Genomic DNA, 27010 nt, shown 5'->3' on the forward strand with positions numbered 1-27010 from the left:
ATTTTGTATGTGATCAGTATGAAGTAGATAAATAAATATGGCAGTAGAGTATGAAGTTGCAGTGAGATGGAATCCAGCTGCAACGTGCTGCTGAAGCGTAAGTAGTTCTTCTTAAAGCAGCTAGCGTGTGCTACGAAGGACTTTATTTGCATCACTGACGCTATTGTGGTAACACAAGTAGTTGGTTCCTGATGATATGGTGCAATTTGGGCACTTCCCAAAACCTAAATTACAATACACCTTCTCTTAGTGCAATAATTTGCTTACTGAAACATAGCTCTGATCCCGTAGCGAGATGGGTGAATTTTTAGTGCAGCTGCATTTATAAACGTCAAGAGTAATTGCAGGAAATGCAAGACAGTCTGATAAGTGTGGTCTATGAGAAGTCATAAGACGGTTGGAAGAAAGGCTGGAGCTTGCAGAAATCGCATGCGCTCGCTGATCACTCACTTTTATTACAGGAATTTGATGCATCTTGACTTTTTATATGTGCACACTGAAATGAAGAACATCAGCAGAAATACCATGTGGCTCAGGAAGGCACTGGGCGCTTCTCTTCCCACTATAAGTTACTTCAGCTGTAGGCACACATGCAACCATGCCTCTGCAAAAGAACAACAACAACAACTAAAAAGAACAAAAAGAAACAACAATAACAAAATTTTCTTTAAAAGCCTTTACCGTCTGTCGCCTTTGATGTTACAGACACAATCAGAAACAGCAGTAATTTACAGTGCATTTCTATATTACTCTCTTTTGGGCCTCTTCCAAAACCTGGTTTCTGTTCTGTAAGTTTATAAATGAGAAAATTTCACAAAATAATTGCATGCAAGTTAGATGAATTTAGCATAAAAAATTCAACTTATTTCTAGGCTGAAAGTGGAACCCTAGAAATACATCGGTGTCATCAAACAACTAATCAGGCTGGCAGTTCTTCAACGCTTTCCCACGCTGCGTTGCGGCCGTTCTGTCTGTGCAGTGGCCTCTGTCTGTTGAGAAGTGACACCTCACTTGGGGTATTTGACAAACTGACACTCACTGATACAGAGTGTCCAACTCAGCTTGTCAAATACACTAAGTGGGGGGCCTGATCGCCGGAGAAAACCGAGGACAGGCTCTGCGGAATAAATGAACAAATTACTTTTGTCGGCACAGATAAAATACACCATCAAACACCAAGGTCAGATGCATACCTTGTTTTTTGTTTCTCCATCCCTCAGCAGAAAATGATCAGAAGACCTTAGATGTCGACCTTTCACCTGCCTGTGCCGGCAGTGATAAGTTGGAGAGCAGCGGCGGCAGCCGTCTTGCCTCTGAAGAGCGCTTCGGCAGTGATGACACTGAGCACAAGATAGTTCGTTTGACCACTGAGCTTCAACGCAGCAAAGAGGAAGTCAAAACAAGGAAGATAACTGCAAAGCTAGCGCTCAGGAAATATGTGGAAATGAAGTGTCAACATGTCACAGTTGTGAAATGCCGCTGAATGCTTTAATAGCTCAGTTTTTTTCTTTTTTGAAACAGTAGTTTGAAGTAGGCTCAGCCACCGTTTGGCGCCTATTTTGCATCATTTGTTGTGCTCGTGTGCCAATGAATGCAGTGGCTGCTAGTGGGAGGTTTTTGCTGCTCTTTTGTGTTAACTTGAAGTGTAAATGATGTTTAATTGAGTTGGTACTGTCACTTTCTGCTGCTTGGTGTTTTAATCTGTCAGGAGCATTAAACTGAGAAAACATCGCTCACATTGGCATACTCTTTCACATCAATATTTTTTTTTCTGCAACTAAAACACACTAAGCGCAATACTGTGAAACTTCCTCATATCACTCTGGGCCAGCACACACTGAGTCACTTATAAGACTTCCCTTTGCAGCTACAACTCTACTGTAACACACACACACAGCAAGTGAAGTGCTACTGAATATGCTGTAAAGCGAAGGGTCAGAGTAACCGAGGCCACAGGACAGATTATTCCTGATTGGGATGTTCCCAAACAGGCTGCAGGGAAAAGACCTCCAAAGAGAGTTTAATTATCATCTTATGATGGGAACCACATTAGCACAAGTCAGTGAATGCATCTTGAACATCTTTCAAATTGAGCTAAGCTAAGTTTTCAGCATCTTTCTTTAGACTTTTGGCTGCTTTTTTACCATATTTTTAGTCCGGTGTCTGAGCAGCTTCAGAGTAATGTGCATCAGTTAAGCCGCCAAATTTCAAACTACAGTTGAAACCAAAGGTTTACACGCACCACATAAAAAGACACATAAACAGTTTTTTTTTTCTCACTGTCTGAACTTAAATTAGACCCAACATTTCTTGTTTTAGCTTAGTTAGAATCACCAAATTTATTTATATTTGTTAAATGTCAGAAAACGTAGCGGGAACATGTTTCAGAGATTTTCTCAAGACTTTCTTCAAATTCGTAAGTTTAAATATAGAAAATTACTATCTTGTTTAACAATGTGGAAAAGCTCAGATGATTATGTTATGGCTTTGGAAATTTCTGATAGGCTAACTGTCACTTTTGAGTTAACTGGACACACCTATGGATGTATTTTAAATCCACACTCAGAAAACAAAGTTTCTTCTTTGACACAGTTGGAATGCCCAAAAGAATTTGGCAAGATATCAGGAAGAGAATAGATGATCTCCACAAGTCTGGATCGTCGGTGGGAACAACTTTCGGATACGTTAAAGTCCTGCTACTAAGGAAAAAACCTTTACTTCAAAAGAAACATAAAAATTCAGACAGAGAAGTTGTGGGTAGATCAGAAGAGACGTGTGTGAGCAAGAAGGCTTATAAACCCGACTTGGTTACTCCAGTTCTGTCAGAGGAAATGGACCAGAACTCCTGCAAAGTATCATGAGAAGTTTGTGAAAAGAAACCCAAAACGTTTGACCCAAGTCATAGAATTATGTCCCGACGCTGACCAAATGCTAATAAACTTCTGAATAACTTCTGAACAGAAAATGTTCTTGCTGAGTTTGCTGGCATTTAGCAAAGAGAAATCATTTTTGATAAATATAACTGACATAAGACAAGAAATTGGCCTGATTATGCTGCAGGAAAATATCTCCTTTCGACTGTGTCATGAATCCATTCGCTCTCTTCTGTTTATCTGAGATCAGAGGTAACAGGCCTGACAGTGACCCTCCACCACCCTCCAGCCCGTCCTATGGGATCCCAAAGGGTTCCCAGGTCAGAGGAAATATATAGTCCTTCCAGTGTAATCTGGATTACAGACGGATGTTTCCAGAAAACCTCCTAAACCAAATCACCCTGAAGGCGCCCCAACGAAATGTCTGAAAACTTTGAGTAATGTTGGCTGTCACATCACATCCCAATACAATACACTGAAGTTTGTGGCTTGGTGACGAAAGGTTAAAAAAATGTACGGGTTCTCTGAATACTTTTGGCTTCACCATTAAACATTACCATGAATGCTGGTTTGGACCTGAACTGTGCAGAACGTTAAAAAAAAGAGAGAGAGAGAGAGAAAAGTTTTTGAACAGAACGAAGCATTGATCTATTCCAACAGAATAAAAAACTCAAAGACGTGTACATCCTAATACGATGCAACTGATATAACTAACAGGGTGGCTAGAGCAGAAGAAGAGGCAAAAGTATTCCAGCTGTTATTACTTTGTCATTGTGGTCAAGTGCAGCATGTAGATTACTGATAAAGTAGAAGAAGTGAGCTTCAGACTAAACTCTAGAAAGGGTTTGAGTATGAGATTAAAACACAAAACTAGAGCTACTTATAAATAACAAAAGCAAAGCTAAAAAAAAAAAAAAGGTGAAGCAAACTAACAGACACTCATTCTACTTAAAACACTTCAAACTCTGTAAACTTGGTTCAGATAATGCATCTTATGTTAAAGCGGCAGTTTAGAGTGTTAAACATTTCAACACTCCTTTTGAGCCACTTCTACCACAGACATAGGGGAAGTTCAAAAGAAAAAGAAAAAACAGCGTCTCTCTTTAGTGCTCAGTTGTTCAATTTCCTATTACAAAAAGAAAAAAAAAAAAAAACAGAGAAAATTGTTAGGTAAAACATTTATAATAGCACTACAGAACATTTAGTATACGTAAGTTTTTCTCTGTTTTGTTGTTGTTTTTTTAATTGTACTTGCTTTTATGCATTTCTCTGACAAAGTTTTAAATGTTGGCACCCAGGCATGCATGCAGTAGCTTTTGGCTCTGGATTCATGCACTTAAAAAAAAAAAAAAAAAAAAAAAAAATTGGGAGACTTTTTGCAGTGTGCACTTTTCTTTAAAGGCTTAAACTGTACCAACAGAGAGTTTTTTTATTTACCTCGCCTGCCACTCACTGTGTTTGTTGTACATCTGTGTTTTGAGTCAGAACCTGACTGTTTCTAATGGGATTATTGTCACAATGCTGTGTGTGACATTTGTGAAAAAATGTCACACACAATCTTCTTTTTTTTTTTACCCCCCTAAACTGAGCTGTTTGCAGAAATATAGTTTGCAATAAGATGATGCACAAGTCTTAGCGGTTTCCTCTTCTGTTTAGTGGTTGATATGCGTAGGTCTTAAACTTCAGCTTTACTTTTTAGCTAAACTTCAGCCAGTTCAATGCAAAGATACATGTTTAATTTAAATTACAGTTGCAAGTTACATGAAGCTATTCCTGTTCCTACTCCTTTACATATGTACTGTTTCCCGAGAGTCTGGCTTACTTGCAGGTTTTTAAGTTGGTCATTATCAACAGAACTCCAGGCTTTCTGACACTCTTTTTAAAAAAGTGCTGTCACACCATTTCTTATTTTGTCACAATTATTGGGACAGTGACAAAATAAAGCACAGTTTTGTGAAAGAGAAGGTCCCTAAACGTTTCCGTGCCATATGAAGCATACCTGTTTCATGTAGCGTGAGACATTATGTAAAATGTCTGCATAGCTTAACATGAGCTTAAGTATTGTTATTATTATCAGGACATTGCTACCACACGTGCTTAGCTAATAAGTTAGCTGGCTTATCTGGAGATCACGTTGTCGATGCTAAAGAAACGGGCGTGTAAAGATGATGCCGGGGCAGTATATGTTCAATTACATGATTGGGTATTAAAGTAAATACGTGTGAAAATGCTCCTGCAAGCGTTGTAACTAAATATAGTGGATATTAGTTAGCTGTAGTTATTTTTATCAACATGTGGTCATAAAAAGACATGTTTTTATATATTTTTTAAATCTGATAAATACCAAACATAGCACTGACACAAAAGAGCATTTTAGCATCAATAAGGTGATTTCCCTAAAAACCATTTAATTAAAATTTATTTGAATTTCAACTGTAGGATCTTTTGCTGTATCTGTATGCCTTAGACCAAATCCAAAGGATTACGTATCCCGTTGGTTGTGGGTTTGGTATTTGCCAGTTTTTCTTTTCGTTCTCTTCAGGTCTCTTCTTCCTCACGCTTTTCATCAGTTTTGGATCCCGTTTTAGGGTGTGAAACTGTGTTTGCTATTCAGTTGTCCTCCTCGTGTTGTCTGCAAATATGATTAGCAAAAACTGTTAAGTCCAGCTTCTAAATGTTTAATGTTGTACTTCAGTACCTGTTTGATTCGCCAGTTATGTTATTATCATCAGGAGAAATAAGTCAGCAGCAAAAGTGCACCTTTTTGCAGATAATGCCATCCTTTAATAAGGAGGAATGGTGTTGTTATTCTTCATATTGCCCTTCAGCAGCTACAGGTATGGCCAGACCAAGCATCCATAGAGCCTTAAGCAAAATTTGGTTTTGGGGGCAAGTAGTTCTGTTAACAACGTAGACCAGAACAGCCCGATCATTAGATCTTTCACACAGCTGCTATAAACTAATTGAACCTCTGGCAGTGCTGTTTATATTATATACATGTATAATATAAGATACATTTACAGACCAGTCGATTTCTGGGGACCGATTTCCTTAATTTGGGGGGATCGTGATTGGCCAATACGTACATGTGAAGCCCATCTTATCTCCTAATCTTATCTTCGTCAGCTAGGGTTTAAAAATCAGTCTCCGTCCCTTTCTGCTCTGCAGTGAGACGTTTGACTGACAGACCTGCCCACGGGGTCAGGTCTGAACGTTTGCAGAAAACAATATTCACCCTACTGTTGCCAACTCAGTGACTTTCTTGCTACATTTAGCAACATTTCAGACAAAAGAAATTCATACCAGCCAAAATCAAAATTAGCAGGTCAGGCTTTTTAAAGACAGGTAACCAGGGATCGGACAGAAAGCTGCAATCGGTGCAGCCCAACTTAAGATGGAATAAAAAAAAATTAAATTTTTACCAGCTGAGTCTTTCTCCCCTGAGAATGTGGAGCGGTACCGGTACTGGACTGATTCTGAGCCTTCAGATGATTTTAACAGAAGTTCCGCATAACTTAGAAGTTGATGTAAAAACAATGTTTGTTTTAGCCACAAAATGGTTTTGCTCAGCAGCAAACAACATGTCCCCCAAAACAGCAGAGAGCAGCTCAACGATGTAGCAGCCACGTACCCTGACGTAAAAACATTTTGCTAGGCAATGTCAAACATTGAGAAGTTTGAATTATTGTTATCAAACGTTATCAAACATGGCGTTTTGAAGCCAAAATACCTCAGAAATATACAGTCAACCATGAGAATCAACTCATTTAAAGTTTAAACTCGGTTTCACACAACCCAAAGACCCTAGCATAAATGTTTGGCTGTTGAATTGAACCGTTCCAGGTCGCTTTCAAGCTAATTTTCTATTAGCAGCTTTACAAATCTTTTACATTACATTACATTGCATTATCAAGACACATAAAAAAACCTTAATCTTGGCTTTTTTCTATTCTTCCTCTTTCTTTTCTCCTTCCCTGAAGGATAAGTCCTATTTTGAGACATTGTTTTGCTTACTTAACTTCTGACCGGAGCTTTGGATGCCCTGCACGGTAGCTCGTTACTGGCGAAGCGTGCGGTACCTACCGCGGCCACCAGGGGCCCCCCAACAGCAATTCTTTTTTTTTTTCTTTTTATTCATAAAATAATGATTTCTACATACATTATCAAATATATATTATTGTAAAAACAAATCAGTTCATAATGAAATTGTGTGGTTTTGATGTTGTAATGACATAGAAATTATTGCAAAAATAAAATAAAATAAATAAAAAATCAGCTCCACTGAGTGGCCTTGGGGCCCTAAGCGGCTGCTTAGTTTGCAGGCATTATTGTATATTTTACTATTTAATTTTCAGGGTGCATATTAGGCATTTAGGGATTTTGTTTGTTTGTTTTTGTTTGTTAAAGGATTATTTTAGACAGTTATCATCAAAATAGGGCCTATCTTCATTTTTCAGTCAGGAAAGAAAACTAGTTCTGACTAACTTTTTGACATTTTTCACTATGGTGACAATACTTACTCTGCTCTTGTTTCCATTTTGTATTGTTGCTATTTAGTTTTTTAGTACAAATTCATTGTACACAGCAAATCATGGTGTACATTATTTTCTGTTTTGGCCTGAGAAGCCAAGAGTACTGCTATATATTTAAGTTGTAAACTCTACTTTTGCACAAGCCTGCAGTCTCAATGCAGATTTTCAGTTCTTGAATCTCGGTTTCTGTAGAACCTAAATTTATTTAATATGTGAAAGCTGCTGTCTCTGGAAGAGTTAAAAGCTCTTTTAAAGACCCCGTATGCATGTTATGATTTTGACTTGTGTAAACTTCAAGCTTGTAACTTCTACTTGGCGTACCTGGTTGACCATGTCTCTCCTCAGAAAAAAAATGTTAATCTCAAGAAGGGTTCCCAAATACATAAAGGTGAAAAACAAAAATAAAGATCTAAATAACTTTTACATTGATTAAACAGATGTTATGAAGATGGGAAAAAATGTGCTATGTTGAAAATAAGCTAAAAACTTTTTCAACTTCTGCTGTTAAGAGACTGAATTCGACTTGAAATGAAATGAGCCACCTAGTGGAAGAAAGTGGAATTTGACATCTCCGTGCCAGAAATAAGGAAATGAAGGGAGACAACATTTTTACCAAACTTTTATTAGTCGTTGCTGAAGAGTAAAAACAGGGCAAAACACTGCGTCACTTTACAGTTGTTCATGTTTCCGTTATTTCTTTCTAAAGACCAAACACACTCAAAAACAGTTTGTTGCAATTATGCTTCAAATCCTTGGACTGAAGGTATGAGACTGCTGCATCAACACGAAGGAGTCCACAACTCTCGTGACTTTTTGAAGATTTAAGGCATGATTTGTTGGAAATAGTCCAGACTGTTTATGGAATGCTTTAGAAAAGAAAAATCATTTTGTAAAAGTCATTATGAAAATAAAGTGTTCTGAAATATTCATGACTAAAATACATTCTGCATTAAAGGGTAAATAAATTTTCCAAAAAGGTCCTTAATTGCTACAATAAAAAAAAATACATGAAATAAAATCATACTTCATCAAATGGCATCAGAAAAAAATTGTCTATTTTTGTGCATATTTTTAGGGGATTGGTTCAAGTATCCGTTTATGGCACAATCATCAAGCTTTAGAGGTACAGCACACTTTGTCAGTTTTTTTTATTTACTTGTCTTTTAACAAGCTCTGGTGTATAAATGTTGTTCCTTTTTAACAAAGTAATACTATTGGCAAGATTTGCTTCTTTTTCTTAGTTTGTCTTGTACAAAAACATCTAAAACGTCCTAAAGTGTCAGACACATCACATCCATATAATTCCAACTATGACATACAAAAAAGTAGTTAAATACATACAGTATATCAAAATCCGCATGCAAAAGCAGAAAAGGTGCCCCTCTCTTATGTTTCAAATTTTAAAGTGAATTATGATTTTTTTTCCAGTGCATATCTATTTATTATATGCATTTAGATTAAACAAAATAGTCGCAATTATGGAGCTGAGCAGTTATAATCTAGAGAGAAGGAAAGACCGAAACGCCACTTCAGTGAAAAAGTAACACAGTAAAACACTGTCATCATGCATTACCGTTTTATGTTTATGCAGCTTAATCAAATATCCTCATTAGAAATTAACTACAACCTTAAAAGCGCATAGTACAATACTTTAAACTTTATGGCATTTTAGAAAAATGAGGAAAAAGTGAATTAAAGTCAGTAAATGTGACCTTTTTGTGTTTGTATGTGACCTCGAAAGTTTGCAAAGGATTTTTATGTTGACCAATCATAATTTGTCTGCACAGATCAAAAAAAAAAAAAAAAAAAAAAGACAAAAACAGACCAAATGTTTGAAATGGTATTTAAATCTTTAATATCACATTATTATGGATTGGGTAGTAAATACTGATGATCGATTTTGAAATAGTTGGCAGATTTTGAATGCAGACAAATGAAAAATCAACGAAATAGTAAAAAAAAATAATACTGCTTTATTACGCTCCTCATAGACAAAGATGCAAACTGCACGTGTGCTGAACACGGAGGAGAAGCCTCGTGTCAAATCAAAAAAAGATAATCCAGCCTGATATGAAGAACTATTGCATGATGACAGCAAAAGTATGCCTGCAAATCAGATTCCAAGCAGTGCCAAATTTAAGCCTTCATTTTAAAATAGTGACAGAAAATATATAAAGAAACTAAACGATCTTTGCTCAATGAGTCATAATACAGGCATAAGGCCTTTGCTAATATGCTACATAGCCCCTTCCCCTATCAGGAGTGCACTACCAAAATACAGTATGTCCCTTTACAACCAGTGACTTGCCAAAATTTCTAATTTAGAAATAAAAACAGTTGGAATTGTCCACATCCATATTTGTACAATGTGCTGTGCTTTTTGCAGCTACGTCACGTTGATCAGATTTTGCTTGTGTACAGAAAAAAACAAAAAAACAAAACAAAAAAGAAACAGCTTGAGTGAGGCAGGACTGCAGTCCAAGCAGCAGGGCCCCGGCCAGAGCGGGGCCCGTTTTGCGTTGCCGATCGAGCGCATCACATGCATTCGAACTCGTCGATGCGCTGTTTGGTGTTGCCCGACCGGATCTGTCTGAGGGTCTTGTACTTGTCGCGTCCGGCTTTCATGTTCTCCGCGTGGATGACGTCGTTCACCGTCTTCTTGGTGTCATCTCGGGCGTTGGCCAGCTCTGAGCTCAGAGCCTAAAGGGGAAAAGAACAGAGCAAAATATCAAAGTAAATAAATCATACTGTAGCTAATAAGAGCTGGATGTGTTTTAATTTGATCCAAACTATTAAGTAAACTAAAACTGCTCACACCAAAACCTCTCAGAAGTACAAACAACCAATCGTTAGAAGATATAAACCCAGCCTTACAAGCAGATGTTTCTGCAGACGCTCGTTCTTCTCGGCTTCGGTCATTCGCTCCTCTTCGCTGCGGTCCTTGTACGTCGCCGCAGCCGTGAACTCGGCGCTAGCCTCGGCGCTGCTCTCGTCATTCTCGTCATGCTCATTCTCGGCATTAAGTGGCTCCTGGACGTGCGCCGCCATCACTTTGTTCTTAAGCTCTTCTTTGGTCTTCTCCAGGTCCTCCTGCACTGTGGTGGCCTGAGGGTGACAAGAAATTGTAAGATCATTATTTAAAGCCCTATAAGACAGAGTTTGCTTTCTTTGTGTGCTTATGTCTGCATATGGGAGGGTATCAAAGGAAAAAGGAATGCAACATGAGCTGATAGTGGTGCCAGCAACGGAGACTGGAATGTCTGAGTGCTCAAAAACTGCACAACACGGAAACTTGGCACAACCGTTAAGATGTTAAACAGGATTTCCAGCACGGAAAGAGAACTTTAGCCACACTAACAGGAAATCACCAATACCCCCGGCTGGGCCTGTTTTTGATCATATTGAAATCCAAGGGGAACCTAGGAGCTTTCAGCACACAAAGATCATCAGAAAACTAGATTTATTACACTTTAACTTTGATCTACTTATTTTTAAACATGCAAGTTGAGACAATTTAGAAGCAGAGTATTTTCACCTCTTTATTTCCTCTAAAGCAAGTTTAAAAACCAGGTCAAACCTCTCTAAATGACAATAAATTTCCAGGCGTGCAGCAAGATGATAACTTGCGATTCTAAATGACCACAGTATTTCTTGTCGCCGTTGCATCCAACTAATAAAGCGCTAGCTAGCTGGCTGCTGTTAGCGTGTTACTTCCTCTGCTGTAGTGTAAACTATTATCACGAGGCCAAGATATAAAAAAGTGACTGCTTTGAACTCCACACTGTTTGTCTATGTTTGAGACTTAATTTGAAGAAAGACAGGAAGTAGTTCTTAAGTTGTAACCTTTCAGGGTGGTTGATGGCATGCATTGATCTGAAAGTCCTACTTTCAGATTCTCTGAAAAAGTAACACTGACATCATAAGAATGATGGCCATTTCTTATGAATAAGAATGGTGCCTAAACATGATTCTTATGATGGCTAACAGTTAGCTGCTAACAGAAGTAAAGTTCACATCTGTTTTACAGCTTAACTAAAAGACTGGACTGCATTTAATCTTTTTAGTTCATCTACAGATCAACATATAAATTACTTTTCCTAAAACACAGTTTGAGTTTCTATTTATGAAAATAAAGAAGATTTCTGTAAGTTTGGCAAGTTTGAAAAACCTGATCTAAATATTTTACTCTACAAATGAAATCCAAGGTTTGTGATTGAAAAGGTTCTATGTAAACTCATTTTCCCCAAATTACTGCTTAAATATCATCTTGCTCTGCTGAGCTGGATTTATCATTACATATACGACACATAAAAACAAGAAAATCATTGTTTTCCACTGAAGGGTTGGTCGCTAGGAAAATGCCACACTACTGCCTTCTCACTTCTCGCCACACGGTGGCTCTAGAGTACCGGGTGGTACTCCTACTATTTTGCTCAATAGTAGGAGACATTTTTCGAAGGGAAATTTGCCACCTGACATCAACTGTGTATCGACTATAAAATCAAATATGTGAAAACAGAAGCAGAAACTTGGACCACACCTTCTCCTGCCACTGAATTGCCTCTTCTTCTTTCTTCTTCTTAGCATCCTCCAGGAGGGAGATCTTTGAAGTCAGTTCAGCCAACTCTGTGGCCTAAAAACGGTAAAGAGAAAAAAATCTTAAGGCAACTGGAATCATTAAATACATTGTTTTAGACATCACACCAACATGTCTGTTGTAACGGACCAGGTGCTCTTGGTTCTTCATCTGGTTCTCTGACTGATGCAGCAGCGCCATCTTGGCTTCCTCAGCTCCCTTCAGCTCAGCTTCCAGACGTTCGGCCTCCTCCTGAGAACGCTTCCTCTCCTGCTCCAGCTCCAGAGCCCTCTGAGTCTGCTCCTCCAGCTCTGTGCACAAAATCGAAATAAATGGTAACATCTATTCAAAGCAAACATTGCTTTATTGATTGTAGTGCAGGAGTCTGCAACTGCAGTCTTCGGGGACCAGAGGAAGTCATTCTGCCGTCTGATTCAGGTGTATTGAACCAGAGATGCATCTAAAAGTTGCAGGAGACCAGTCTTTGCAGACAAGAGTCTTAAATATACTTAAAACTTTTGATTAAGTTTTACTTGGTTGCTGAAATGTTCCCCACCTTGTTGGGCTTTTTTGGTCTGATCTTCAATCTGCTTCAATTTCTCCATCAGCTCCTCCTTCTCTTTTTCAATCTTTTCCTTCTCTTTTTCTGCGACCTCTCTTTTCCTCTTTTCGTTCTCCAACAGAGCCCTAAGGGGGAAAAAAAAAGGAGAAAGTACGTCAGATTGTTCACCATAGTTTTCAACTTAAATACATACAGTGAACAGAAGACCCACTTACTGCAGAGCTTCAACTAAACACAATTTTTTATAACTGGGACGTTATTTATTACTACTGTCAAATTCCACCATATTTGTCCATCGGTACCTCTCCATCTTTTTGTGGTTCTTCTCCTCCCGAGCCTGCGCCTTCATTTGCTGCACCTCAATGGTGTCGGGTTTGCGGCGGCGCATGTACAGCTCATGGTTGCCCATGCACAGAGCCAGGATGCGTTTGTTGATGCGCAGCCTCGGAGCGTAGAATACAAAGTCCTATGGTTTGAATACAATTAAAGGTTTTTTGTAAAACATCACATGAAAAATACATCTTAATAATGTTATTTACACTAAAACATACTGGTGCTTTCTTGTCAATTGGTTTGATGACAAACTTCTTGTCGTTGAAGGAAATGTTCCTTATTTCACTCCAAGGAAATCCAATTTTGGGCGTCATTCTGTTAAAGGTGACAAGACAGAATTAGCTATTTATTTATTTAGTATTATACAAGTTATTCAAACAGAAATACAGATTTGGTCTATTTTTGGCTTAAAATTCAATAAATAAACCAGGATCATTGCTACTTTTACGGCTGCAGCATAACTAAATACATCATTCCTTGTTTTTTTTTGTTTTTTATTTCACATTTTGAACACATTAAATGTGGAGTCCCCCAAGGAGTTATGTTAGGCCCTAAACTCTATATCAAGAGTCCAAGAGTTTTCATAAACTGTTAGTCAATATCTTCGTGCAAACCTGCTGTTTGTTGCATGGAAACAATCATTCTTTGTCCTAACAAGACAAACCTACAAGGACTTTTCCTGAAGCAGCCTGGCTTGGTCTGATGGGAATAAAGCTGATTGTTCCACCAACAACAATCCTCAAACATAAATCTTTTAGAAAAACATTGAGGTTTCCCTTCCACTGTATGCTCCGACCTTGAAAAATGCTACTCAAAAATACTACTTATTTACACAGCTTTACCAGGGGTGCAATTATTCTGAATGAAAAATCTCCTCCTTGCTTTTTTTTTTTTTTTTTTTTTTTTTTTAGAACAAATAAAACCCAAACTAAGACAAGGACCTACTTGTCATTCTGTTCATAAATGTTGAGACCCAGAGCATCCACTCCCAGAAACAGCTCAGTTCCTTTCTTGTTCTTGATGTTGAAGTAGTTGACTCCATACATCTCCAGGTCCTGGGCGATCTTCAGGTACTCCATCATGGATTCCTCCCTGTGAACACATGAGTTTCAACTCTCGGTTGGAGAGACTCGCTGAGACGCCCAAAGGGCCAAAAGGTCCTGACCCTGGTGAACAATCTGAGCTTACGCTATCGGGCTCCAGTCAAAGGTAAAGCAATAGAGATAAAAAACATTTTTCACTTTGGCAGAAAAGTTTTTACTAACCAAAGGCACGAACGTGGTGAAACAATGTGCAGAAGAACTACATTTAGCAGAAGAAGCTGAAGCAAGTGTGAGTCACCTCATCATGCCCTTGTGTTCTTCATGCCACACTTGAATCCTCTCCTCCCACTGCTCTTTGTTGAGTTTGTGCTGATCCAGTACTCTAGGAACACGGGACACAACCGTGCGTCATTCGGCGCACTAACATCAACAGCCAGGTAAATGTGACGACAGGAGAGGAAGAATAAAAGCAGCGCTACCTCTGAGGGAGCAGGTTTTCACTGCTCAGGTAGCCCGACGTGTGCACCTCCTTGTTGTAGTCGCCGAACTTGGCCTGCACGGCGTAGGAGGCCAGGAGCACCGCCGTCTCCGGGGGGCAGTAGATGTCGTCGTTGAGGATCGCCTCCTTCACCTGCAGGAAGAAGAGCCGCTGCGTGGCATCCTGGATCAGCTCCTCCGTTACATCCTCAGGGAAGAACTTGCCACGGAACTTGAAAAAGAGCGGGTTTTCCTTCCTCACATCCTGGGCTGTCACCTAAAATACAAGATGAGGTCAGAGGTGAAGGGTTTACAACTAAGGATCGCATAAAGAAGAAGGGGAAGAAAGAAAAGAGTTGAATGAAGAGCTCACCTTCTTATTGAGCTTCAGCCAGGTAGAGAAACCCTTTGTATCCTGGTACTGAAGTCCAAAGTACCAAACCTCTCTTAGTCCAATGGTCTTTACCACCTTAAAATGTCAAAAAAAGGGATTATTTTATCTGCAAGCTGTCTGAATGGGTTTTCCTCTAAATGATTCAGTTTCCTACCACATGCAAAAACATATAAATGTTTGTTTAAACTGATTGTAGTATTTGTACTCTACCAGGTTCTGTGATGGACTAGCAACCTACTAAAGGTGTACCGAACACTTGGACACATCAGGGCCAAAGAGGATGAATAAAATAAACATGATTTGGTTCGCCCGTTCAGTTACTTGATATACAAATGGCAATGCAGCCAATCAGATGGTGGTAGTGCAGTGCACTTAGGAATCTAGGCATAGGGATCAACCGAGTTAATTCAAGGTACACAGATACACATCTCTGTATGCACAACACATCAAACCTCGAAGCACAGAGTAAAAAATAAATGCTTTGAAAAAGGGAATCTATTGTTATTGAATGATGCTTCGTTTAGGCAGCAATGAGTTGTTTAAACAAAATGTTTTCATCACATTTTTTAGAAATAACCAAATTAATATCAATAAATTAAGATCATAATGAGTAGATTCGCTGGAAGCAAAAACATACAACATTATTATCACTGTAACACACTAGAGATTAAAATTGTACAGCTTTAGGTTTAAATGTGACCTCATAATTAATACACATTCACCGTAGCTGTGTATACATGTCATTCGAATTTTGAGAAAACTATTAAACTGTTGCGAAATACCAAAAAGAAAAAGAAAAAAAAAGGAAAAAAGAAAATTTGGCGTATTTACATAAAGTGGTTTTGAGCAAATCAACCAGACTATGCAAAGCGTAATTTCATCAAGTACTGATGCTATGAAAGATTGCAACAAACAAATAGGAAGCAAAGGTTGCAAACTAGCATAGACCACACGTCTTGGAAAAATGGAGAGAGATTTTCCAGGAGTTGTTCTTTTGCCGATGTTGCATGTTGAGATGAAGAGAAATAAATGCAATTCTACATCGAGTTATGGGAATATCTAGGAAGACGACTGATCAGTTATGCAAGGTAAATTTTCACTACGTTAGAACGTATTTGGTAATTGTGCTTCCATCTACCCTTTGGTGCATTAATCACTTTTACAAAAAGCCCAATGCCACCCCAAGCTAGCATAAAAGCAGTTTTTGGGAAATTAAGGAAAGTATTTCAAGTCTTGACATTCCCGTCAATCTTTTCTAATGCAATACTACAAAATGCTCAGAAAAAAAATGTTGATGGAAAGTCTAACCAGTCAGACTTTAACAAAGGATAGCAAGTAAGTCAGTCTGTATCATACCTGGTCAAAGAGTTGCTTCCCCGTTGTGCTGGGCTGAATGGCAAACTCCAGTTCAGCATCCATCGTGATAACACGCACACTGACCTGATTGAAAACAGAGAATAGAAGAAAAAATATTTATATAGATATAGGTAACCCAAAGATCACTCTTTACAGATTTAAATCATTTTACTCATAGGAACATGTAGGTTAGGAACTGATGGTGTAAGAGCTGAGCAACTCCATTGCCATCATAGCCATTCGGCTTGACGAAGTGAGTCAACGATGCAGACAGAGTGTCTGCATACCATAGCATGAGATTATGTAATGCTATCACCGGACATTGCTATCAAATTCATTAGCATTATTTCTACAAACTTCATGTTTATACATGATGCTTTGTTCTCTTAAAGCCATGCGGAGCCAGTTCAAAGGATAATTGATACATGTGGCTGCTTAGGGATCCTCACATTTCACAGGACAAACCGTAGCATTGAAGGTTCATGAAGACAACAAAAATATGAGTGCAGTTCCATGATTTATTTAACCTTTTGGCACTGTTATTCTAAGCCGTCCATTTTGATATTGGTCCTGCTGTTTTTAGCTACCAAATTCAACAGAGAGAAAATCAACTCCATTCATACAACTTAAAACAATGAAATGGTTATCTAATGCAGGCAACATGTGTACTGTTCATAAGTTTTCAGTAAAAATCTGAAAATCCCTTCTAGGAATTGATTGCTGGCTTTTTGTGATTAAATTTAAAACATATTGTGGTAAACATAGAAGGCAAAAGCTCCTGGTGGACTTTAACCCACTCGTGGTGGGCATCCAACTGAAGTTGTACCCAAGGCCCAGTACAACTTTTAACCAAAATAAAAAGAAGTTAAGGATTTCTGTCTTTATGTCACCAGCTTAAATAAAGCCCTGAAAAAATTAAGAGACCACTTAAAATTATTAGTTTTTCAGATTTTGCTTTTTATAGGTATATATTTGAGTAAAATGAACATTGTTCTTTTATTCTATAAACTAATGACAACCTGTCTCTGAAATTCCAAGCACACAAATTATCAGAAAATGAGAAATGATCAAAATTATGAGAAAGATGCAGTGCTTTCAGACCTCAGAATGCACATAAAACAAACTCCTATTCATTTAGAAACAATAATCCTAATGTTTTAACCCGGGAAGAGTCCAGAAATCACTATTTGGCGGAAAAAACTATGATGTTTTCAATGGGGTTCAGCACAGTGGACTCATATTTTTTTTCAAAACTTGTATACTATGGTGTATACTATTATTAAATAAAGATATATAATCCTGGACATAGAAATAGGTTTTATTTAAAACATTATGCTTTAGAACTAGAGGACAACATACAGAAACACTGTACTCATAGGAAGCCATCTAATTATACATTATTTAAAAAAACGAAACAAAAAAAATAAGGCAGTCCAAACAAAGCTGCCACCAACATACCAATTCTGTATTGTTTTAAAGAGTGAAATGTATTGAAAACCCTGCCTCATGGTTCCACGCTGCACTACACTCTCTGCCAGTCTGGCTTCGAGTGTAGAAGTTATCTACAGGAAGTAACCACATCCTCTGGAGGCTGGGCCGTGTGAGGCAAGACGGCTAAACACTGATCTCTCATGAGAGTCGTCTACATCCTGTCATGTATCAAAAAAGCCTGCATGCCGCTAAACTTTCTGCTCTACTAAAGCCAAACGTGAGCACAGCTATTATTGATTGATTATCTCTTCAGAGAGCAAATTCTATAGTTCAGATAGTTTTTTTCTTTTTTACACACGGTCAACATTTGGATGTGCTTATCTAACCTCTTAGTCTCTCTCAAAAAGGTCACCCGATTTGGTGCTTAGTAAGCTGACTCTGTTGCTCTCTCTGTTAAAGAAGACTTAAACAGCAGCATGCATCCCTATTGGGAAATAACTGTGCAGGCAGAGGCCCACGCCTGCCCTGAACAACAATGGTGTGCATTATTTCCCAGTTGCGGGGCCTCGATTAGAGTTGCGTTCTTTCCCAACCATGTCAGCAAGACCCCATTTTACTGCTCAGGACACTTTCTCCTCTGCCACTTCCTGTCATCCACTCCAAAGTGAAGCCTTCAAGCTGAGTCTGTACTCTGAGTCAACACAGTCAGATGAAGTAATTTACTTGTAGGAACATTTAACCAATACCTCTGAACAGGGCGGAACATCTTTTTTTTTGGTTTTTTGTTTGGTTTAGAGCATATAAGAGTTCAGCTCATCACCACCACCGTGGTGATCGAGCGGTTTCATTTCTGAAGTGAGAATGGTTAATCTTGCATGAAAAGGGAACTACGCATCTAAATTTTCTGCCTGCTTAGGGTGTGTCTCTTATGGCCTGAACTCAAAAACACTTCAGAGGCTATTATTAGTACCCAGTTGAAAAAAACACCACCCTCAGGTCCATGTGTTAAGTTTCCCTGGCTTCTCTTTTTTGCTGTTCCCAACATTGAATCAAGTTATATTTGATCATTGGCTTGTTACTGGCATGTGTAGCTTTTGTCAAGGTTCCTTAAGCATCCTGAATGGCATCAGCTGTATTTGTTTTATGCTGCATGCCATGCTTTTTGCTTTTTACAACCAATGTATCCTACTACCAATACTGGCAACATTTGAATAACTGCTGGCATAATTTTTATGATATTGGCTTTTAATTGCCAACAAAAGGCAGCAAACTTACAACTTTTGAAGCAATAGTTCATGGGGGTAACTTTTTTTAATTTCCTCTGACTGCTAGTTGTTCTTCAGTGCTAATGCTAGCTAACTGCAACAAGTACATTTCCAGTTTCTTTTAAGATATACTTGTCTCTGTCCTACGCTATCACAGTGCTTCAGCTAACATTTTTGTTAGCATTAGTGTCAAGCTGCTATATACTTAAGCTTTCCTAATAGCTAACATGCTAAAATGGGCAGAATTAAAATGAAAATGTTTAAACGTAATCTTCTATTATTAGTGCTGAAATTTTATTTCCTCATTGTCACACAGGTAGTTTGGAAAAATATGGTTACAACTGTCCATTTTTAACTTTACCCTCATTGTACAAAATTAAAAGTCAAACAAATTAACAGTTTTGAAGAGCAACATATCCATTGGAGGGAAACTGACAAAATATATATATTTGGAGTTCGGCTTGTCTTTTAGCCTTGTTCATATATTGAAAAAAAGAGAAACAACGTCAACAGCAGAAAAAGGAGAGCCCAGAAACTTTAGCAAAACCTACGATTTGGCAGCTATGTGTACAGGCAGCTATGACCAACCCCATACATTTTTTAAAATCCATCATGTTACACCATTTCTGGACCATTGCAATTAATATAAACTGTAAGATTAAAAAAAACAGAGTAGACCTATAACAGAGGAGTAAGGAGGTAGAGAGGGGTTCTTTTAAAAATTTTCACTGATCCCCAATAAGACAGATGTGAGGAACTACATCAAACCATCTTAAAATACAAGGATTTTCCAAATCAAATCACATTCCTTTTGACCTGCCCACACAGCAGATGTTCAGGGATTCTGTCGAGAGTCAAAAAAATGTTGTTGGAATGCTGGGGTTCTGATAGGAGGAAGAGGAGGAACACGATTGAGTCAAGTTCATGTGAAGGTGAACTGCGGAAAATACCCTCAGTTGCACTTCCAGGAAGAGGAAGAGAAACTACCGAAAGAAACCAGATGGTTTAAAGACGAAGAGCAGAGCAAAAAAGAAAAAAAAAAACTGATACAAGATGTCCTTTGATTGAACAGTACATCCAAGTTTTTCAAAGCAAAACACTCTGAAGATTAAAATTCATTGTGTACACTTAATATACTTGCAGTCAGTTGCCCATGATACATTCTCCACAGTTTTATCTCCCTGTGCGGTTCGCAACCACAACCCTTTCAACTCAAGCCAAGTCAACACATAAGATACCAGCAAGCGCCTTTGGAAAACTAGAAGAAACTAATCTGTTCATTGACTGCAGCGACTGGTGAGAAACACGGATAAGTCAAACTAGGTCGACTTAACTCCGGCAGGACTCCTTGATAGTCAGATAGACCACTAGATTTCAGCCTGAATAAAATAAACGTGTGTCTTGTCTCCTTCAGTGAAGTGAAATGGTTATTTTAAAATGTTAGCACAAGCCATTTAACAGCTCGGCCAGGAAGTGGGAGTCAAGTGAAAGTATAGAAATAACCTGAAATCACATTTTAGATTAGCATAGCTGTTAACTTCAATATTTACAGCAAACCAATAGAGAAAACCACTGATGGGAAAAAAACCCCACAGTTCAGTCTGTAGTCAGTCAATATATCAATCAGTAGTGTTAATTAGTCTTACACTGTTGCACGAGAGTGGGAAAAAAAATCTGATTGCTTAGTTTAAACCGAGTGACAAGAAGATGGTTGCTGAGAGAAAAAGATGAGGTTTCCGCCAAAGTAGGGGACCAAACGGCAGTGCAACTGTTTCACAATGTCACCGCAAGCACTGAAAAGCTAAGCTGTCACCGATGATAAAAACTAAAATCACAGTGCATCTTCAGACACTGTTGTTCATCGGGTAACTTGTTACTGTAGTGATGTGCTTGTTATTGGGATGGACCGATAAACACTGGTTGGTCCTAATCACCGAAACTGTGAACACAGCTTTAACGGTGCTTAACAACAGTGAAGATTCAAAGTTATCTATTTAGCTATCGCTGAACTCAGAGGAAGAACTTAAGGTGTAAAAAGCATTGCATAAGTAAACTATTACATGTCAAGAAAGGTTATATGTTTTCTGTTTATGCTACAACAGAAAGCTAGACAGCGGTGGGTACATACTGGTCATTTCACTGCGGCATTATACACTTGCAACTTTTCCATGTATGAAAAGAAGTCGCTGAACCAGAGTCACACGACTTCAGCAGACACCGCTAAGGCTGAATGAATTACAGCAGATTTTCTCTGTTTTCTCCCTTACAAGCTTCCAACTCATAAGTCGTGGAACATGCAGTGGCTTGCAGATCTAAGAGATAAAATAAGGCACTGCATCTTCTAAACAGAGCGCTTACAGAATCATGTTTACAGTAAGTAAAGCCAACTGTGGGTGGGCAAAGAGTATCATTACAGATGATACTTAAAATTTTAATTATCATCAAAACAATCAACTTTAAATAATGTTTGCAAATCCCAGCCATTTATCGTCTTGTGTTTATCCAAAACAGGGATGTGAGGGATGGAAACCACCTCAGTGACGTCCTCCACCTCACTCTGGGGACGTCAGACAGGATACATAATCTCTTCAGGTACTTCTGGGTTTTCCCCGGGTTCTCCTCCCAGTGCGATGGGCCTGAAAATCCTCCAAAGGGATGGACCCAAAAGGAAATTACGACTAGATGCTTGAACTACCTCTACTCCTTTTGATGCAGAGCAGCAGCAGGTCTACTACTCTGCTGTACTCCTCCCATAAAAAAACACATGTATTTAAAGATATATATATATATATATATATATATATATATATATATATATATATATAAAACAGGATTAAAGTAAATTAATATTTGCATCACTCAATGTAGTCGTGTACTGACAACATATTTGATAATAGGTGTGTTTTATTTTTAGAACAACTTTTGTGTTTATAAGACTGATTCTATGTAGTGTTTATTGTATCGCCCAACTGGCATAACAAATAATGACTAATAATTATTTCATATCACCAAAACTTAATGTAAAAAAGACGACTCCCTAATGCAACACCTGAAAAGCACTCAAAAATGTCAACTCTAAATAGTTTTGTCTCAAGTTTTAAAATGGTAAAACGAAGCCTGTTTTACAGTGACTGTTCTCTCACACTACGCAACATCCTAAATAAATGATAAATGATCACTCGCAACAGGCAGGCTAGAAAAAATATTTTCAGTACTGCTCTTATATTGTTTTATATCGAAGACGGGAAACAGAAGGGGCTAACGTAAGAACCAACAGCTCAAAGCCTTTCCAAAGAAAAGACTGGAAATTGGCCACAAAACTGTGATGTCAGCGATATTAAACAATGTTTAATTGTTTACAAATTGACGCTGTAAAAAAATAAGACTCCTTACTACCTAATTTTGATTATGCGATTTTTATAAGTGGTACACTTTCATTACCGTTTTATTCATTCCCTAGATTTGTCTATGATTCAGCAGCATCAGTAAAGCTCCTGCATGTCTCTAGTTCGGTTGTGCTATAATGTCAAATACTTTGAGTTAGCAGGTCTGTAGGGTATCTAGAACATAAACTCATACTAATCACATCTGTGGTTTGTATAATTAACAATATACTGAATACAGATGGTGTCATTCTGTAGTGGTGAAGGTTCCTTACAGGACGGCTCAGACACTTTCACTATAAAGAGTCCAAAATAATAACAATCACGGTTCATTATAAAGTGTCACTGCAACATATACTTATATATATTGTACTATGACCTAATAAGATCACCTCAGCTAAAAATCAACATGTTAACTCAACCATGGAAAACTGTACTTACTCTCAGAAATGTGATGTTCTCACGGCTTTGCAGCAAAAAACATAAAGACTCCACAGCTTTTGATTACATTTTGTCCACCAATTTCACTTCTACTAAGTCCTAATCTCCTCAGTTATGTGCACTACAGAGCCATTTAATCTCCTGCTCACATACCTCCAGCTCTTTCCATTCACCATGTCTCCATAGACACACTTTTTAAAAGTCTGGGCGCTCCAAAAACAGGCAAACATCTACGGCATACAGGCTTAAAATGGTAAGTTATGCTCTGTGTCGAGTGCTAATAACAGTAAAAGTGTTTCTGTGTTTGTTTATGGAGTGTGTTATGGAGCAAACATCAGATTTTACTGTGGGGGAAAAAAAGGAAAGCATACAGATAAAAAAAAAAATATGAATCTTTCAGGCTAAGCTCTTAAACAGACACACAAAAAAAATCAGTTTCAACATTTATGGAAAATATGCGACATCGTGAATCGGCGTTCCTTAACTCTTTTGAATTATACAGTAGTTACTCAACACCGTTTAGTACAGCCTTTCTGTGCAATCATTGTAATAAAACACAGCTGAATTAGGTCATAAAATTTGACAAAGTAGGGATGTAGGAACTTTTGTGCTTGTTGCACTGCAGAGCATACATTCTGAAGTGGGGCTTGGCATCTGAGGACCACGCGGGGGGAAGCAGGGTGGAGAACAGCCAGACCGTGATGTGAAAGTCCATATAAGGCTACAGGCGAGGAAATTACCAGAAAGGAACTGATGTAAGTGCAGAAACCTTGAGTCACAACATCACTTCCTTGGTAAATTGAAGCACTGCCACAAGCACTCCAGCAAAGACAGACTTTTTCAAAAATGAGTGTTTTAGTGAAACATCTTGATTTCTAGAGTTACTTAAACTCTGTTTAAAAAAAAAAAAAAACCTCAACTGGGATTAACCTGTTTATTTTTAGTGGGAACTTAACTTTCACTAGCTAAAGACATCTACTGAACATGTGCATCTAACTTCCTGTTCTTTATTCACCTCGTCAGCCTAATATTTACATGCCAGTTTCACTGAGTGTCACAAAAAGCTGATCGAAGCTGGAGCTAAATCCCCCTTCATGGATCTGCAGAAATGAAACTCAACCCCCCGCCCCTTCACATCCGCCTAACTTTTAGTGTTAATTAAATCACAAACCCACACAACTCTTTAAATTTAGGAAAATCCTGCTGCTTCCTCTTTAACATCCATTCTGTCCTGCTCTAGTTTCCCCTTTCTGCCGCTTTATTGCATACACCCTGCACATTCTGCATCACAGCTGCACTTGTTCTGTGCTCATGGACTACCGCACATAAACTGCCCAATAGCGGCTATTGTAGCTAAATATAAACTCTAGGTATAAAGGGTTAAAACCGCTGTCAGGAAGTAACTAAACACGTGCAAATAGGGTTAGTGCTTCTCTGCTTTGCGGGGTGAAACGGCTCACAAAATGACTGTGAAAATATTCCGTTTTAAAACAGCTTTATTTTAACTGCTGATAAATATCATCAGCATCAAAACTCCCAGGTATCCGCTTTTACAGCTTAGGCACCGGTGGTTAAAAATAACTGTGCAAAACTGATGTCAGAGCCAACAACGCCTCACATTTTATTCTGGGTGACAAATGAGGGGGGCAAAAAATGCACAGGAAGTTCTGGCAGAAACAATGCTACAGGAAGAGAGCAGGTATACGAGTTAGAGCCATTTGTACTGGAAACCTGTTTGGAAGTTTTTTCACGTTTTCCTTTTTTTAATGAAATCGAATGAGAAATGCAGCAGTTAAAGCTTCTGAAAGCACTGGCTTTACATGCGAGTCTGTTACGAATAATGAGGAAACTGAGGCGTTAACTGTTATGTTTCAACAATGCCTAAATTTTCCGTTGAAGCGTTCATGTGATTTAAAGTCATTGTAATGAGATGATACAGGAAGTGCAGCGGTGATTCGAGTTTTCTCATCCTCTACCTGTTGCTGCTCACTGTCGGCCAAACGACTGAAACAGGACTAATACATAAGTAAGGAATGAATGGTATGCCTGTTGAGCAGCAGGCTGTAGGGTAGCTACAGAGGAAAATTAACCTACTAATATCACCTTATTCCACTGGTGCGACTCTAAGTGGAGCTAGCTAGCTAGCTAGCTTTAACAGGTCTATTTTATATCTGTGCTTTAGTCTTTGGGCGTAAAGAACAGGAAATGTCATTAATATGAATGCATAAACTAATGTAATATACAAGCAGCGATAGGAAAAAGGCTTTTATGTTTAAAATAAAGTAAGTTAAATCATGTAAAACGTTTGTTTTAACTCTGAGATGCCATGTTTTTTTTTTGTTTGTTTTTGGGGGTTTTTAAACTCAGGCTTATTCTTGTAGACCCAAACATTTACAACTAAACACAGGCCAGAAAGAGATTCTCACGGTATAATACCCTGGAGTAAGACTGGCAAGGCTTCACTGCATCAAAGTATTCACTGAAAAGATTTTAAACAAAAATGTATAAAGGTGAGCTAGTTGCCACTAGAATACCATAACAGAGTATCTATTATGATGAATATTTTTATATTATACTATTCATATTGCTCAGAATATTAAATCTTTTTCATGTTTGTGTTGAGTAACAGAAATATAACAACTGCTCTGGTAGCCTGCAGTCACCTAGAACACTTGTAGCTTGTCAACTTGATGGCAATCATTTAGATTCCTCACCATGACTATCTGTTTTCTTCTGACTGCTAATGCTCTTAAAATAACCAAATTTGCATTTCTTGTAAGCAAGAGGAAAGTGCGGCAGCCTTCTTTTAGCAAGCTAAATGGCAGTGCACAGCAACATGGGAGAGAGGGCAGCACATGCTTTGCTACCTTTTGAACTGTTGATATATTATGATTCCGATAACCAGCCAATGAAAAGTGTCTAAACCTTCTTTCAGCCACCTGACCAGAAGTGTGCAGAAGCAAGTTAAATTGCAGGAATGGTTTCGGAAGTGTAACTTTGGTTATTGGATTCATGAGACCAACCCATGCCAAATTCAAACTCTGTAACATATAATAAAACTTATAATCATGGACAATGAACTGGAAGTCTCAATGGCCCCATGGGCCGATCATCTTCATCTCATTGGTCATGCTTTCTGCTATCAGTTGAGTTCTCCCTTAAAACTGACTGTGAATTTGAATATTTTACTCCAATGACTTCCTTTCATTCTCTTTAATTTTAATTAAAGGTTGTTTTTTTTTTTACTGAGTCAAGTCCAACAGTTGAAATGAATGGTAAATTAGAAGCCACAATCAACTGTGTCCCCCAGTGATAAAGAGGCATTGTCATTGTGTTCCCCCCTTGCCTTTCTTTGTCCACAACATGACCAGCACCAACACAGATTTCCAGGGCTTAGGTTCTTCATTCTCAGCTCATCATTCACAGCCCTAAATGTATGGTTTCCCAACGCTACACATAGGTAATCTTCCCTTTTAGTCGCCCCCGGATTTTGGGCAGCACAACTGGCCAGAGTGACAGTTCAAATCCCTCCTTGTTGGAGCAGCCTAAATAAAGAGGCCTTGGAAAAAGAAAGGCTAGCTCAGGTCGGCTCGGCTCGCTAAAGCAGCAGGCCACACTTCCGCCGAAAACTCCCCAGAAAAGAGAGCGGAATATCTCGGTCTGCGTGAGCGGAGATGAGCTTACATTGAGGCGTTTAAGTGAAGTTTGAAGAGCAAACGGCGGGCTGAGGGGTTTGATTTAAAGGCGCTAATTTTAGTGAGCCGAGAGGCGGCAGCGCGCAAGCGCACACACTTAACGGAAAGACAAGCAGCGACCCTCCGCTGAGTTTCAAAGGATGCTATAAAACGCCTCTAACTTCTCACTAACTCACTTCTGTATGACCGCGGATTAGCAGGATAAAGCGGTTCCTCTTATTGTATTGGGAAATGACAAAAGAGAAATTTGTGAAATTAAAATATTACCACAATTCTTGCAGCGTTCGCTCTTACCGTTTTCGGCATCTTTCCCGTCTTTTTAGCCTTCTGCACAGATTTTCCTTAAACTTGTTAAATCAGCTGACTAGTTGGGAAAACTTTTTCTCATCAGAACACGGCACCAAGTAAACGCCCTCCCGGGTCGATGATACTTTTCGCTACACTACACAAAGCTTCTTTTTTTTATTTTCAAAGCTGCGCTCCAGGGAGGGTTTCTCTTTGTTTCGCCTTAAAGTATAGCAGAGTGGGAGCTTGATTTCCTGCTAACGGTACCCCTGCTGCAAAAAAAAAAAAAAAAAAAAACCACACCCAGAGCGATGACAGGACAGCAGCCAGCCAGACAGAGGCTCAGAGACAGGGCTCAGGCCAG

At 38.6% G+C, this 27010-nt stretch overlaps 1 protein-coding gene across 2 annotated transcripts; it reads right to left on the minus strand.

Annotated features, from left to right (window-relative positions):
• Window positions 1-9234: 9234 nt before the first annotated feature.
• LOC122845158 (moesin-like) lies at window positions 9235-27010 on the minus strand. 2 transcript variants are annotated; one of them, XM_044141248.1, is made up of 13 exons: window positions 26656-27010; window positions 16147-16230; window positions 14770-14865; window positions 14399-14673; window positions 14218-14301; window positions 13822-13968; window positions 13095-13191; window positions 12846-13009; window positions 12538-12668; window positions 12132-12292; window positions 11946-12038; window positions 10280-10510; window positions 9235-10105 (listed from the first exon to the last, which is right to left on the minus strand). In XM_044141248.1, exons 1-13 carry the CDS (start codon window positions 26665-26667, stop codon window positions 9941-9943), a joined length of 1740 nt encoding a protein of 579 aa, XP_043997183.1. In that variant the 5' UTR covers window positions 26668-27010; the 3' UTR covers window positions 9235-9940. The 2 variants fall into 2 exon arrangements, with proteins under 2 accessions (XP_043997183.1, XP_043997184.1); XM_044141249.1 differs by lacking the exons at window positions 14399-14673; window positions 14770-14865; window positions 26656-27010 and having other exon boundaries at window positions 16147-16205.

Source organism: Gambusia affinis, linkage group LG15 (assembly GCF_019740435.1).
Source record: "Gambusia affinis linkage group LG15, SWU_Gaff_1.0, whole genome shotgun sequence".
NCBI classification, from domain to species: Eukaryota; Metazoa; Chordata; class Actinopteri; order Cyprinodontiformes; family Poeciliidae; genus Gambusia; species Gambusia affinis.

Coding starts and splice junctions, on each gene's coding strand:
- LOC122845158 (XM_044141248.1), bottom strand. Junction 14,866..16,146: donor GGAAGCAACTCTTTGACCAG/GTATGATACAGA, acceptor TGACATTTTAAG/GTGGTAAAGACCATTGGACT. Junction 12,669..12,845: donor AACCACAAAAAGATGGAGAG/GTACCGATGGAC, acceptor TTTCCCCCTTAG/GGCTCTGTTGGAGAACGAAA.